This window comes from Haliaeetus albicilla, chromosome 28, assembly GCF_947461875.1.
Source record: "Haliaeetus albicilla chromosome 28, bHalAlb1.1, whole genome shotgun sequence".
NCBI lineage: Eukaryota > Metazoa > Chordata > Aves > Accipitriformes > Accipitridae > Haliaeetus > Haliaeetus albicilla.
In genome coordinates this window covers 5,566,581-5,581,282 of record NC_091510.1, presented here as the reverse complement: position 1 = coordinate 5,581,282, position 14,702 = coordinate 5,566,581, and the positions used below count along the sequence as shown (strand labels likewise).

Sequence of the window (14,702 nt, the reverse complement as noted above, 5' to 3'; positions counted from 1 at the left end):
GTAATATTTCTATGTTCTGGTTGTCAGTACATTCATATTAGCAGACTGGTATCTGTAAATAAGTGCTTATGGCAGAAACTCAGGCACATGAGAGCTATACAGCTGTCCTTTATGTGATGCCCTTAGAATATACTTTGTAGGAACACTTAGATTGCCACTGAAAGGATAATTTGCCAGAGACTAAACTTCAAACTAAACTTCCAACTGTACATATCAAGCTTGACATGTGAGCTTCTAAAAAGCTCAAATGCTATCCCTGGATGAGGTAAAACTGATAATTTCTCAGAGCAATGAGGTTAAACTTTAAATGTTTCAGATTATAGCGATAAAACAGATTTAATAATCAGATATCCATTTGTGAAATATGATTTATAAAAGCTTCCTATCTTGTACTAGAAACTAGAAGGATGTACAATACAATAACAAGTGTTAAACTTGTTTTATTACCTATCTCATGTATATTCTGTATGCATTTCCTGAAGCTGTTTTAAAAAATGTTTCAGAAAACAGCTATATAAATTATATTTGATTTTTTTCTTCACTTGTATGAGTTTTGAAGAGCAAAGCATAGAGGAGTACAGGATGCACCCCGGGTGCTGGAGAGACATTGCAATATCATTAAGCAGTTTAGGACATCCTCCAGCTGAAAGCTACATTAACTGGAGCTCTCCAGTGGAGGAAGAGTTTATAAATGGGTGGATCTGGACACTGCCTTGTAAAATCAGCAGCTAAGTAATTCAGGACTAAACTGTGTTTGAGGTGTGGACTGGATCCAAGTATTTCACCACTTGTCACATCTACATTGGCTTCAACAGCCGTGCTTCGCCTTGCAGGTCCAGGTCTCTCTATAGGTAGATGTATCTGCAGTTAGATACATGTCAGAGGGGCATCGGTGCAGTGCAAACTAGTCCCTGTGCTGGAGATTCCCTGCCTGGAGAGCAAACCTTCAAACCTTTCTGGTCAGGACAGGTCACTAGACAGCCAGTTCTGATGAATGGGGCAGCCTGAACTAACATGACAGCATGGCAGAATTTGAACCAAATCAAGAAAATCGTAATCCTGCTAGAAGCTGAAATGGCTCTTGGCTCCTGGAACAGAATTTCCGTGTCTGGGAGACTGAGAAGTTTAAAGGGGAACTGTGGGCTGTCCTTACTATTCATTTCTGAGAAACTCAAGTGATGCCCCTACACTTCTGAAGCCCTGTTGTACAGTATGACTGCATGTCCTCCTACAAATGCCTTCCAGTGAAATTTATGTAATACCAACTGAAAGGGGAACTGGTGTTGGAAAGTGCCAATTGAGTCACCTTTCAATCATTTTAGGAACAGTTTACGCAAGTATTCCAGCTCTTGGCTGTGATTTTTTATACCTTAAAGCTTGCTTCTTAAAAAGCCATAGGAAAATCTCTCATAGCAGTCTGACTTTTTATGTCAATAATCAGTGCTACACAGTTTGGTATTCAGTTCCCTGGAAATATTTCAGGCCTCTGGTTCCTCAGATTAACTTATAACTGATTAAAAATTTAGATTCTTCTTCCTTTCCCACTGTATGTTAAATTGAAAATACATATGTCTTTATTTATTTTGGTTGAATAAAACTAAGTCAGTTATTATTTAAGTTGGTAAATACATGTTTTAAAATTCTACTTTTTCACAAATAAGTAGAAATGGTACAGCTCTACCCTTCCAAAATCCTTGTTTACACTGAAATTCAGAGCCTAAAGAATCTGGAAATATAAGGGATCTAATAAATCAGTTCATGTATCCTTAGTCATAAAGACCATTTCGATTTGCACTAAAATATTTCTTTGGGAGAAATCATGATTTCTTTATAGAAGCTGAACAGCCATCATTTCCTGCAGCACAGGTCAGATCTGTATTATTCTCTGCAGATTTCTATAAGTAGAAATTTTCTTCTGTTCTACATTATCAACCTGTAGCATTCAACTATTGCCACCAGTGTACATGTATGTGTGTAAAAATGCATGCATATGAAAACACATAAAGAACAGAATATGCCATAGAACTACAAAATAAAAAAAAAAAAAGCATCTAAGCAAGCTTGAAATATTTCCTTTTGTTAGTCAGGATCAGCTGAACTTTTATTATCCCTGGCAGAAGTTTTCCTAACTTGGTCTTACACTAGTCACTACACCACAGATTTTTGGAATAACAAACACAATCAAAATGTATTCCCTGAAATCCAGCAGAGCTGGATCATCAACGGATTTCTTTCACGCAGACAACAGGGGCCCACAGTCACTTTTGGGAGCACAGAAAGGCTCATCTACAGTCACCTAGAAGATGTTTGGTGGGGAGAGGGTAACAGGACCAGGAATCCCTCCTTAGTGGGAGGATGGAGAAGAAGATAACTTTGCAGAAATCAGGCTTGTCTCTGTGGGATCCTGTCAATGTGGGGTGTAGTTTTTTTCTCATAAGTTCTTAAGCAAATTACAGTGTCTGGCTGTTTAGCTGGGATTGCCTCACCTCCTGGAGAGGACAGAAGGCTGATGGGTCTGGAGATTTTATGAGACCAGAAATTAGGCAGAGAAGAGCCAAGGCTGGTATCATTTAGCCCTTATGCAGTCCCTGAGAGAGCAGCAATCAGTACCTGGCCATCTCCTGTGTATCACTGCACCGGCCCAACTAGCGTATGCTGCCATTAAGGCAGCCAAGCAGGTGTAGGAGATGTAGCAAGGATTTGGGAATAGTCTGAGGACTAAGGGACGTTAGGGGGTTTGGTATACAAGGCAGGCTTTATTACTTTGCAGCTGAGGGAATAACCCGCTGTGATCAAGTGGCCGTGGAATTGTTTCACCCACAAAAGGCAAAGGGTGGCTTCTGAAGCCTGCTTGCTAAGGAGGGGTTTCAGTCCACTGCTCCAGTTTCTCAGAAGTAAGAGCCACAAGTTAGTCTGCAACTTGGCCCGGAGCCATGTTTCTGCTGAAGCCATACGACTATGCAGAAAAGGAATGCAAGATTTATGGGGCCAGCAAGGGAGACTAAGCAAATGGGAGTCTGAGTCTGTAGCCCAGAGACGAGGACACATCCCTGAGAATTGCATCCTTGCAACACTGAGACCACATAGTCAAAATAACAAATATGTGAACAGTGCCAATTATAAACAACTTTAACAACACAACAGAGCTTGTGTTTTGATTTTTTCGTTTGGTTTTGGGGGGTGTTTGGGGTTTTTTTTTCCTCCACCTATCCATTTTACAACAAGCAGGGATGGGGCTTTTTCCTCTGAATAATCCTTCCCTTCCCCAGCTGGAGAGAAGGGGCCAAAAGGCAGAGAGACATCTGAACGCTGTAGCTCAGATACACGTGTTATTACATTGCAACACTCACGATTATTATCACAGGGGCCATAAAATGGGGCTCTTTTCAAGACTCCTTCAGTTTCCACAAACAGCTGCTGCCAGCTGAGGAATTTGGGCTGAGCTACATGTAATTCCCAACCGTGATTCTCTCCCGGCGGAGGCAGCCTCTCCAGCAGCTGCCTGTGCACGCTGCTGAGTGCTCTCCCCTGCTCATCCCACTGACGGGCAGCAGCCCTCCCCGGGGGTCAATACCCTTCGTAATGCCCTGAGTGGACTCTGGGGCAAAGGAGGCGAACGGCAAGTTTACGGGGTCAGGGTACTCGGTCACGGAAAATCACAGGACTCAAGAATTGCTTTCTAGAAGGATGGCAAGGGCCCTAACACAGCTTTGAATGTTTAGACTCAGACAAGGTCACTGATGCTTTCCCAGGCTATCTGCTTCAGTATTTACTGGAAATTTGTTTTCTATTGTGTGGGATTTGCAAATAAGGGTAGTTTTATTATTTGCATCCCACAATCCATAAAATAAGAAACAATTGTCTTTCTCTACAGAGAAGTATCCACAGACTCCTTCTCTCTCCCATTTTCAAAGTAAAAGTTTGTTCTCCACCTTCCCCTCGCTTGCTGTGAAATCAGCAGTAATAATTTTTTTCTAAGAGATATGAAAAAGCAGTGTCCATTGGAATGCAGGAGACTCTTAAAATACATCTTCTTACAGGTGATTCACAACCATTTGTCAGACTTTTTTTCTGCTTTTCAGTCTGTAAGACTCATTTTCCATTAAGATCCATTTTGGACTTATTTTTATCACAGATTATTATTTTTGTATACCGCTGACCCTTGCCATAGGAAGGAAGAAGAAAAAGAGCTCCATCCCCTGCTGAGGCAGCCTCTTACAAAGGTAGACCTACTGATAAGTTAGTACACTGCGTTTTTTTCCAAACATTTACAACATTGCTTCCCAGAACAAAGGGAGGAACACAGAAAAATAGAAACAAATTCACACATTATGATCAAATGCATAATTCTCCATTACGATACTACTAATAATTATAAAGGCCCTAGCGAAGGTTTAAAAATGAATGCATTGCTTTAACTGCTCTTTTCCATTTCCACCCACTCCATGTAGTGAACACATATTTCAAAGTATAACGGATATTGCAAGCTACAGATGTTATGAATTATTTTTCAGTGCTAGTCACATTTTTGGTACAGATAGATTCAGCCTCCTGGCTCCAAAAGCTAATACCTAAGAGTAATGATATATTCTTGAAACTAAAAATCAAGCAACTTCTATTTCTGTGTTTTTTCTAACTGACTTTTAATTTCAAATGTCTAGAAGGTATATGCCTTCTCAGGAAGCACTGAAGTATTTTAGAAAGGCAGAAAAATATTCTGAAATAATCATGAGACTTCGGGGATAATCATGAGACTTCAGGGATTAACATATTAAGTTAAAAAAAATCAAATATTATGAGTTTTCTGAACTTCTAGAATCGCCAGCTTTACATTTCCCACTGTCATGGTTACAGACGTAAAACATCCCATCAGGGAACAGCAACTGTCCTGTGTGATTCATGCAATCTGCCAGCACCACGTGCATAATGGCTTTAGTCAAAGTGGATGCAATGCAGATGTACTATCTATGAGTACTCATGCATTAAGGTGAAACATTTATTTCTTACAAGCATTTTACAGTAGTCAGAAGAGAGCATTTCAGTGACTCAGAAAAGTGAGCATTATCTAACAGATTACATTTTGAATGATCCTTTGGAGTAATATAATTTAATGTTTGCCTGGTTTGCAGTTTAAGCAGCAGGCAACAGATGAGAATTTAAGGATAGCTCCCTCAATCTTTACTTTGGGATTTACCAGAATTAGCACTAACATAATGTTGTAGCCATAAAGAGTCATTGGGGGGGATCTTCTCTGGTTTCAAGTAAATTTACCCCTTCCTGTTCTGACCACACGGTCATTGCACAGCCCTAGTTTTATTATGACCTGAGGGCAGAGATATGTTCCTGGTTATTTCTGGTACTTCTAAACATAACATGGCCAATTTTTGTAAATGTTGTAGGATAGCTTTCAATCTACTTTCATGCAAGCAAACAACGGGAGGAGCTGCTGTGACTGTGTCTGGACATAGTGAATAACATTTAAATAAATGTTGGGAGAGAATTTCCTGACTGAATCGGGGAGTCTGCAGACCTGCTAGTTCCCTCTTTCTTCTAGATGATACGTATATATCCTTGTAACTCAGAAATTTTTCATTAGTTACTTATTTATTTTGTTAGTCATTTAGTGATAGACCTTTCCCTGGTCAGCTATCACTGTAACAGTCATCTCCAGCCCAGAGGATGTAAACTCTCTGCCATAGAGTGAAAGAATAAAGAAAAGAAAATAAATTTTGCCCCCTAACCCTGAAAACAGTAAGACTTTCATTCAATCCTTAAGTTCCTTCTTCCTTTTTCCTTTCCTGAATCTGAAACTTTCTACACATCTCCTTTTTTAATCATTTCTGTTATAGCTTCCCTTGAAAAAGCAAGATTTTCCCTTTCATGTTCGTACTATCCCTTCTTTTCCTTTTCTTTTCTGGGCTGCTGCTAGTATACAAACTTTATTAGCACTGTTCACCTTTCCTTTCCCATTCTTACTTCCCAGTGGTAAAGGACCAGTACAATCTTCCCAATCTGAAAGTGTGGAAATCAAAGCTGAAGACCTAATTGAACTTACAGAAAGAAATAGCATCAGAGCTAAATGATAACAAAACTTTTTAGTCCTGTTTGGCAACTCACGCCTTTGCTCCTGCACCTCTTAGGTAGAGATGTTCAGCAAAGAGTTTGGTTATTGCACCACTACAAGCACTCTTCTTCCATGTCACCCTAAAACAGGAATTCATGGAAAGCCTGTTTGGTTTCTGAGGCCCACACTGGAGCAGTAGAAGGGAAAACATGCACTCCAGCATAGAAACTGAGGTCGTCCTAGGCTTTCACATTTTCGGTGGTGCAGGAGGTGCAAGCAGAAACTGGTTCTGGGATGACCTATTGCACATTTCTATTGTGCTGATGATGTATTACAGAACCAGACTGTAGCCCCGTTTACACTTGCACATGTTTTAAATGCTGTAGCATTTCTATAAATAGTCTGTCCATTTGTTGTTTTGCCATTAAATCCCTAAAGTTGCATGAAATTAAGTGGGTGGAAAATGTTTCTTGTTTTCACTGCTTTTTTAAATGCGAGTATTTATTGCATTCCTTTTCTTATTGAAATTAAAACTGCAAGCATCCTCTCCTTAACAGATTTTTGTAGCAACTCAAAGCACTCCAAACAGATCCCAGGAAACAAACACAAAGCTGGTATGGGATGCTCTCCTGGGTGCCCTCTCACTTAAGAGCATGCATGCAGAGAGCACACAAATTCTTTAAATACTGCTTTTTACCTTTTTCATTCCCTATTGACTGCCTAAGAAGTTTGCAGTAGAGTTGCCTGTATAGCAAATGTAACCCTCCTAACAACAGGGTCATTTGTACAGAGCTGTTCAAGTCCCATAATTGGTCCCATAAGTTGAAAACTACAACTTAGTACCCTCCACCCCTCCAAAAAAACCCACGCAGGCATGGTCCTTGGTCTGAAGGTCCCTTTGTGTCTGTGTTCATTGTTTCCATCTCTTTCCTTGCAGAGAAGCCAATGAGCAAGTTCTACCCCATCTATTTACTTTGCTTTCATAGTATAAAGGACAATAATGTTCTGTGTGAATGAGCCGTTCAATATAATCCAACTGAAGAGGCCTAGAATTCCAACATTTGTCAATATTCTTTGTCAGGGCAGGCATGTAAAGCAGGAGAAATAAGTTTAAAAAAAATTGTGATGCATTTTGAAGAATATATTCTTAGATTTGAACTTTAGGAAAAGATAAAAGTATATTCAGAAAAATACTCTTTTTTTTCCTGTAACCATATTATCATCTTTTGGCCCACTTCCTCTTATTCACATGACAGATCCAGGACGTGGGTAAAGCAAAATACAGACCAGTCAGTCCAGAGTTGATAAGGAGGGAACACTCTCAAATCTGGGTTAGAGAGAGGTGTTGTGAACATCTGCTTAAAACTGGAATCTTTTCTAAATACCATGGTAACTGGACACTGTGAGCAGAAATTCCCTGAGTAGCTGGAGGCTAATATTGGTGTTTCTTTACTGTTATCTTTGATTGCTTCACACAGAACTCAAATTCCTAGGTATCCTCCCTGGTGGCAGTGGGTTCTCAGGGAACATTGGGAAGGAGCCTTTGGTCTCTTCAGCTCTTCCTAAGACTTGGCTGGGAACCTTTCACAGTTGAACAGCGCAGGCTTTATGTTGTGAAAACATGGATGGTTTTTAAATAGTTATATGTCTTACCAAGTAATACACCCTCTAAAGGTGTTAAGAACATAATACACATACTATAGAAGTCCATAACACTAGTAGGTGTCAGCGGTGATTATTTAAGTTTTAAGCACTGTAATCACCTGCTATGACTTATAACAATTGACTCACATTTTACTAGCTATCTATTAGCTATTTATTTGTGCATTGGGAAATTTTAAAAATGAGCCCTTGTCACAGTGCAAACCAGAAAACAGTCACTTCTTGTATCACTTGGACTTGGCAGTCAGGATTTCCATTCCTGCCACTAAGCTTTCTTAAATGGCATTTCCTTGTCTGAAACAAGCAAACAAATCTAAACAAACAAACAAACAAACAAAAAGAACATATACAGAGTTGGTAACCGTTACCTTGGAGTAAGCAGCTAATAAAGAAGGGATGTATTCAGAGTGGATTAATTTTCGCCTAGAATCATGTTTATCAACTGGAACTGGAACTGGAGCACTACAACAAGGCCTGTCTTTTACTGTTACACTGGCAAAAGCTAATGACTTTTTGTTGATATAAAGCAGTCTGCATCCAGGCCAAAATATTTTTTTTCTTGACAACTTTTCAAGAGTGTTTTCTAATTATTGGGTTCTTGACTTAATAATTTTTCAGGATGTATTGAGTACAGGGCTTTAATTCATGCTTTCTTTAACTTCCAAGGCATCCCCCAAAAATTTATCTAAGCTGAATATATACAAAAATTTTAATAACCCATGGCAAATTTATTACAAAATAATGCTGGTAACCTGAGTTTATTTTTTCCATGTTTTAATTCTATCATACATACATTAATCTGAAAGGAAGTTGTATAGCCTCGAGGGGTCATTAAGGCCCTGTGTTGGCAGTTTAATTCTCCAAGAGTGAGGTATCCTTTCTGTCACAGACCTCCACCTTAGACTGGATGAACTTCCCCATAGGGCAGCTGCCTAACTCTCCCCATGGCTGTGAAAGGAGCCCAGATGACTCTTAGACAGCTAACATCACCTGAGGTGACTCCTATATTACAGATAATACCTGTAATATTTCATATAGATCCTCCAGTCTGATCTCCAAAGTGTTAGAGTATTACAGTTCACCCAGATAGCATGTGAAAAGCCCAATGACTTTTGTCTGATGACAGTGTAAGTTATGTTTGGCTAAAGAATGTTGTCCAAAAAGGCATTTAGTCTTCAGTTTTAAGGCCATTGTATTGTGATGCAGGAGCTACTCTCAGTATAAGTGACAATATACTTTCCAGATTTCATGGTTCCATTTTTATTGATAATATTTTTGTTAAATGATCCAGTTCCCTGAAGTCAGGGGATTTCATGAGAGCCTCGGCTTCTATTAAATGTGAAAGGAATAAGTCTCTAGTCCTTATTTTTAGAAGGAAAAAGATGCATAGAACATGGAATAACTTGTCCTAAAGGCTCAGCAATTACAATGTAAATTAACAAAAACTTTTTTATTTAAAAATTAAATTTGTTAATGTCTCACCATTTAAGGATTCATGCTTTCTCTTATTACCTCTTTAGAAACCTGTAAGGTTTTGAGCTAAACATTTAGCTTTAAAAATTATGTTTTTGAAAGGTTGGTAAACATTCAAATAGTGGCAGGGATTCTAAAGCTAAGTACACAATAGTAAGTAATCCTATCTGTTTTCTTGAACACATAAAATGACTGAGACTGATCACCAATGAGGTGCAAATTATTTTTGTTTAAAAAGATATTATGCTGACAACAGAAGTTCAAATCCAGGTATACCCCAAAGGAGATAATTTCCTTTATGGTGGGAGATGAGGTTCCCAAAAGGAGTCATGATCAGAAAATGGGTGTTCAGATCTTTCTGGAAGATTTTATACAATGAGATAAATCATCTTTTGTCAACAAACAGATTAGCTGTTGTCACATTACCATGGTTCAGGTGTTGAAGAGCCATCAGTTAATACAGTTTAGACACTGTATGTGTTTAGATAAACTGTATTAGCATGTTACCAGATCCCTGGAATAGTCTTTTACATATCTCTGAGCTTTTCACCCACTGACCTCAAAGTGCTTTCCAAACACACACTCCGACACCCATGCCGAGCCTTAGTATACCCTTCTTTACAGCTGGAGAAACCCTGCATTGCTGAGCTGTGAGTGAAATTCCAGTTTAAGCTGTAATAGTGCTTGAACCTTGATTACTGACATCCATCTCTCGCACACCTTTTGGAGACCACAAAGCCTCCACAGATGCTCACAGCAAGAGGGCTGGAGGGACACCCCTACATCCTGTGAAGTCTCCAAGGAAGGAGATCTCATTGCATCCCGCAGAACACGGACACCGCTCACTTCGTAAGGGGCTGCCAGACATATCTGAAGGTGAAATAAAGCTCTGACCACCACCTCTGAATGCACTTATGGAGCATTCTGCATCCGCTGCAGGGCTGAGTAATCACACGTGTACTCCTGCCTACCAGGGCGCTCTGGGAGGAACCTTTTCTTGAGACTGCCTTTGGGAGGATGAGACTTTAAATGGAATGATTAATCCTTGCTAGGGCTTTTACGAGGCATGTTTGCCTGGCCAACGGACTGCACATCGTCCCTGTATTTATTATTTTAAAACACGAAGAGCTGCCTCTGACCAACTATATCAGCTACTCCCCACCTGTAGTGCATGCTAATAAGGAAGGTGTTTGTGATTTCTATGGAAAGTCTGGCTATAGCGTAGTAATGCCTTATACTGAGGCATGATTAAAAAGTGGTGGCTCCCTTTTAGTAACAGGAGGCAGATTCAGAAAGGCAGCGCTTTTATAATGATACTGCCGTGGCTTTCCTTGATGAGAACCTTGAGCCAATTGCACAAAGGTAATACATCTCATATAAGGTAGGCATATGGGGCTCTGCTCTCGATCTGTCAGTAACAGCAGCTCGGAGAGAATTCTTCTTCGGGGTGTGAGAAGACGGCGTTCTCCTTCCTGCTAACTCAGCTCTTGGCTTGGAGGCAAAATAAATTAATTTAGAGGTATGTTCTTAGGAAGATGTGACTGAAGCTTAAAAGTACAGGAATGCAAAAATTCAGCTGACAAGAGTGTAATTGGACCACTGGGCATTTTTTTCACTGTTTTTATTGAATTTGGGTTTTATTTTTTTTTATTATTCCCATCCAGTGCTCATGAGACAAGGGGCAAACCTGATCTCTGGTCCCTGGTTGTGATAGTTCTCCTGTGGTTTATTCACTAACTCTGTGTCAGACAGTTGCTTTTTTCCTTACGAAGCCAGAGTTTACAAATAGCAAATGCCCCTTTGGGCACAAAAAAGAAGCATTCTGAGGAAGAGGACACCTCACCCTAAGTAGCCCTCCTTCCATGGCAGAGAGCGAGTGGAAGAAAGATCCTGATCCAGGTTTCAACTTTCCTTTGTGGGACTTAATTTAGTAAGCTCTTAATATATCCCTGGGACGAGTCTTGTTATTGCCTGCAGTTTTTCTTCAATTAGCACCCGTGGGACTAGATGACTAAATTTGATAATTTTGAGGGAGGGAGGTAGCTAATTTGGTTGGGTTGGAAATGCCCGGAGCTTCAGAGGCGAGGAGCGGTGGTTAGCGGGGAGGTGGAACCGTCATTGCTGGTTTCATGGTTCCTGCGTGCACGTTGCCTTCCCCATCGCCGTGCCCTGAGAGGCCATCATCCCACAGCCCAGCGGCACGACCTCCATAGTTTGCAACAAAATTTTGAGCTCTCGGGGCCAACTCTGCAACAAAATTTTGAGCTCTCGGGGCCAGCCGCCATCTTCCCTCAAGTCAGTAGATAAATCTGACCTTGTCCGAGTCTGAGCCACACAGAAACGGACTCGAGGCCAGAAGAGAGGCGAGCGGACGGCAGGTTTCCCTGCGAGCAGGCCCGGCCCTGCTGGCCGCAGCGGCCATGGGACCTGCGGCCTGGTGGGCCTCCGCCTCGGGCCTTGACCCGTCGGGGGCTGCTGTAGCCACACACGACAAGGATGGATGAAACTTCATGCCAGGGCTGGGGAGCTCTGAGTGATTATTACTTCCTTGAGCTCTGCCAGGGAAATATTATTCATTTTCCAGGGCTGCGTATTTTAAGCCCGGGGAGTTCTCTCTCCCTTCGGGCCCAGAGAATGTTATCAGCCCAGCTGCTTCCAAATCTTTTCGGTGCTGTATCTGCAGCATGTGGGCTTAAACCAAGCTCAGAATGTATCTCTTTCTTATCACCCCTCTCCAAATTATCTGGGAAACACAGACCTGGGGCCTTAATTGCTGTATTTCTGAGTCTCCTTGTCAGGATGGGACTCTATTAACCCAGAAGCGACTGTAGGCAGTGGACTGTAGTGCAACCCTTTGGAAACCGCGTGTTTGTGAAGGAGAACTGAGCGAACAGGGCAGCAAGTGCAGCAACAAAGGGTCCCTGTGTGAATATCTCTACTTTTTTACCAAGTGAAAGCTCCTTACGTTCTGCAGAATTGAAGCAGACTGGGGACAAGTTCCCAAAATAACTTGAATTCCATCAGCATTAGCCAGTGTAACAACAATAAAACCTAAGACCTTCATGGCATGTGGGGCAACCTCCTCCCCACTTCCCACCCCATGTTTGCTATTATCTGGCACCTAAATGGTAAAAAAAAGAAAATATCTTTCAACAGGGACAGTACTGTGAAAGCTTTATGAATGCATGGCTACGTTAGTCCGTGCTCACTTGTGCAACTTGGCTTGCATTGTTCACTGGGCCTTTGCCAAACATATCTGTTGCATAATTATGTGGCTTGCTTTAATAAATTCACAGAAGTTTCTAGGGATGTAACTAATGTTCCCCCCTCCTTTCCGTACTTACACGACACCCACCACAATGAGACCCAGGTCCTAATTGGTGGATTTGTGCCATGATTTACAGTAATTATCAAAGCCAATGCTATACCATAGGAAAAGAGAAACACCCAGCTATACATTTAAACAGCTGAAAGAAGACTTATTAAAAAAAAAAACAAACCAACCTCTGTAAAATCATAAGAGAACTTATTTGTCTGTCCACTGAATAAACTGCCTAATTTCCTTGTGAGCAAAACCAACTTTAATTGATTTTCTGCACTGCACACTGGCTTAGCCTGAATAATACTGGCTTAAACCAAGAGCAGTCTCACTGAAGTCAACTTCATTACTTAAGATTTCTGCATGGGAAAGTCAAATACAGTGATGGCAGGCATGGCTTCACATCCTGCTGGTCTGACTGTGCAGACAAGCCCTTGTACGTGAGGGAGTAAGGGGAGTTTGTGAGAAAGGTTCTCATGGTTTCAGCTTGAACAGTGTCTAAGAAAGATATTTAATAAGGAGCTCCAAAATGTGTTCATTGCTTTGGAGTGTTTCCAAGCTCTTTCCTCCAAAGAGCTGGTTCCAGCATATATGATTCAGGGTTGGTTATTCCATGCTCATGTATTCCAATGGAAATGGGATGATTTCTATGTTGAGGTACTAGACAGTATGATTAAGGGTGTTGGAGCTTGGACCATGCAATTTAGAACCTTTTAAAATGTTTCCATCCCCACATCTGACCTCACTGAATTTATTTAATATACATTTGAAGGAATAGCCTTGAAAAGTTACTTTCTCTGCAACAGAAATCTGTGGTCTTTCAAAGAATAAATGAAATGTACATACACAAAATACACATTAAAAAATCAAACATTCTTCGTGGTCACAACAAATGTCCGTCTTGTCAGGGCTTTATGGCCTACTCCATATAGTACATTCTAGTTAACAGCAGCTGTAGCATATTTCTTTGACAAAAAAAACCCGTTGCGGAGCAGCCGCGCGGAGCAGCCTCACCATCTCAGCTGCAAACCCGTGGCTAGAATGTAAGTATATACCCTATGAAGATACTCCTGGGCTTACCTAGGTCAGAGCACTGCACCACGCGAAGATGGCATTGGCAGCGGAAGGGGCACACTGGTCCAAATCCAGATATGACGGGATCGTCCGTTGGAGCCATATCGGCTGACCCTTCATCCTCCAGCATAAAGTCAAAGAGGCCCTGCTGGTGGAATGGCTTGGCCAAGCATGCTGGCAGCAGCAGGACGAAGAGAAGAGCCAGCCTCATGGTTTAGTTCATCGACTCCGGGCAGAACCTAGGGATCAAAGCAGGAGATTTACAACAAAAGTATCAGTTTCCCATAGCTGCACAGTTCCTGCTGAAGGAGGTCCAGCATATCCACCAATTGCATAACTGTTCCTTTCAATAAATGAAAATGAATTGTGAAAATAGGACAGTTATGTGATAGGAGTCTGGTAACTGCTTGTCAATAGCAGGGGTTTTTTTTAACAGAGCAGTTTAAAGGCAACTGTAAACACATCTGTTTGCATATTTAGAGTAATATTTATTAGGAACAGGCAGCACTGTCAACTTTGTTATGCAAAACAGTCAAAACAATAAGCCACATTTTCCATGTGTCTGTTTTCTGCCAAAATAACAGTCTATTTGATTTCATTAGCATTTGTTTCATAGCAATGAGTTTGTCCCCTGGGGATGAACCTGAGGTTCCCAAACTCACTGTAATGCAGTATTTCATGTCTTGAGAAATATTTTTTTAAAGTGCCAGCTTGCTGTGTGTTTTAAATTATAGCCTAGTAAAACTGACTGAGAAAGAGTAGGATCTAGTGACAGGGTGGAGAGAGAGGGGAAGATCTTTAGTTGTTTAAATGAGCTATACTTCTTTCCTGGTTTAAACACCACAATAAAATGGAATACAATGTTGTGTTATACTGGACGTTCTTGGCTTTCTTTCCAAAGTTTTGGCTAGGGGTTTTTACAATATAAACAATGCACCCTGAAAATCCTCTGCTTTGCACTGCATAAGCATTTGAATTGATGCTTGTGGTATTGTCAGCACACTTTGTAATGGGACTTCAGGGCCTCGTTCTGCAGGCTTTCATGCTCATGAGTAACTTTACACAAATACGTATTGCCATAGATATTAACATGGAAAACTGCTTAAATAC

The 14,702-nt window shown here is 40.9% G+C and overlaps 1 protein-coding gene across 1 annotated transcript in view; it reads right to left on the bottom strand.

Annotated features, from left to right (window-relative positions):
• Positions 1 to 14,702, bottom strand: part of DCN (decorin) — a 39,579-nt gene that overhangs the window by 21,489 nt on the left and 3,388 nt on the right. Inside the window, exon 2 of the mRNA XM_069773401.1 lies at positions 13,599 to 13,831. Coding sequence (XP_069629502.1) covers positions 13,599 to 13,803 — 205 coding nt within the window. The 5' untranslated portion in view covers positions 13,804 to 13,831. The remainder of the gene's footprint in view (positions 1 to 13,598; positions 13,832 to 14,702) is intronic.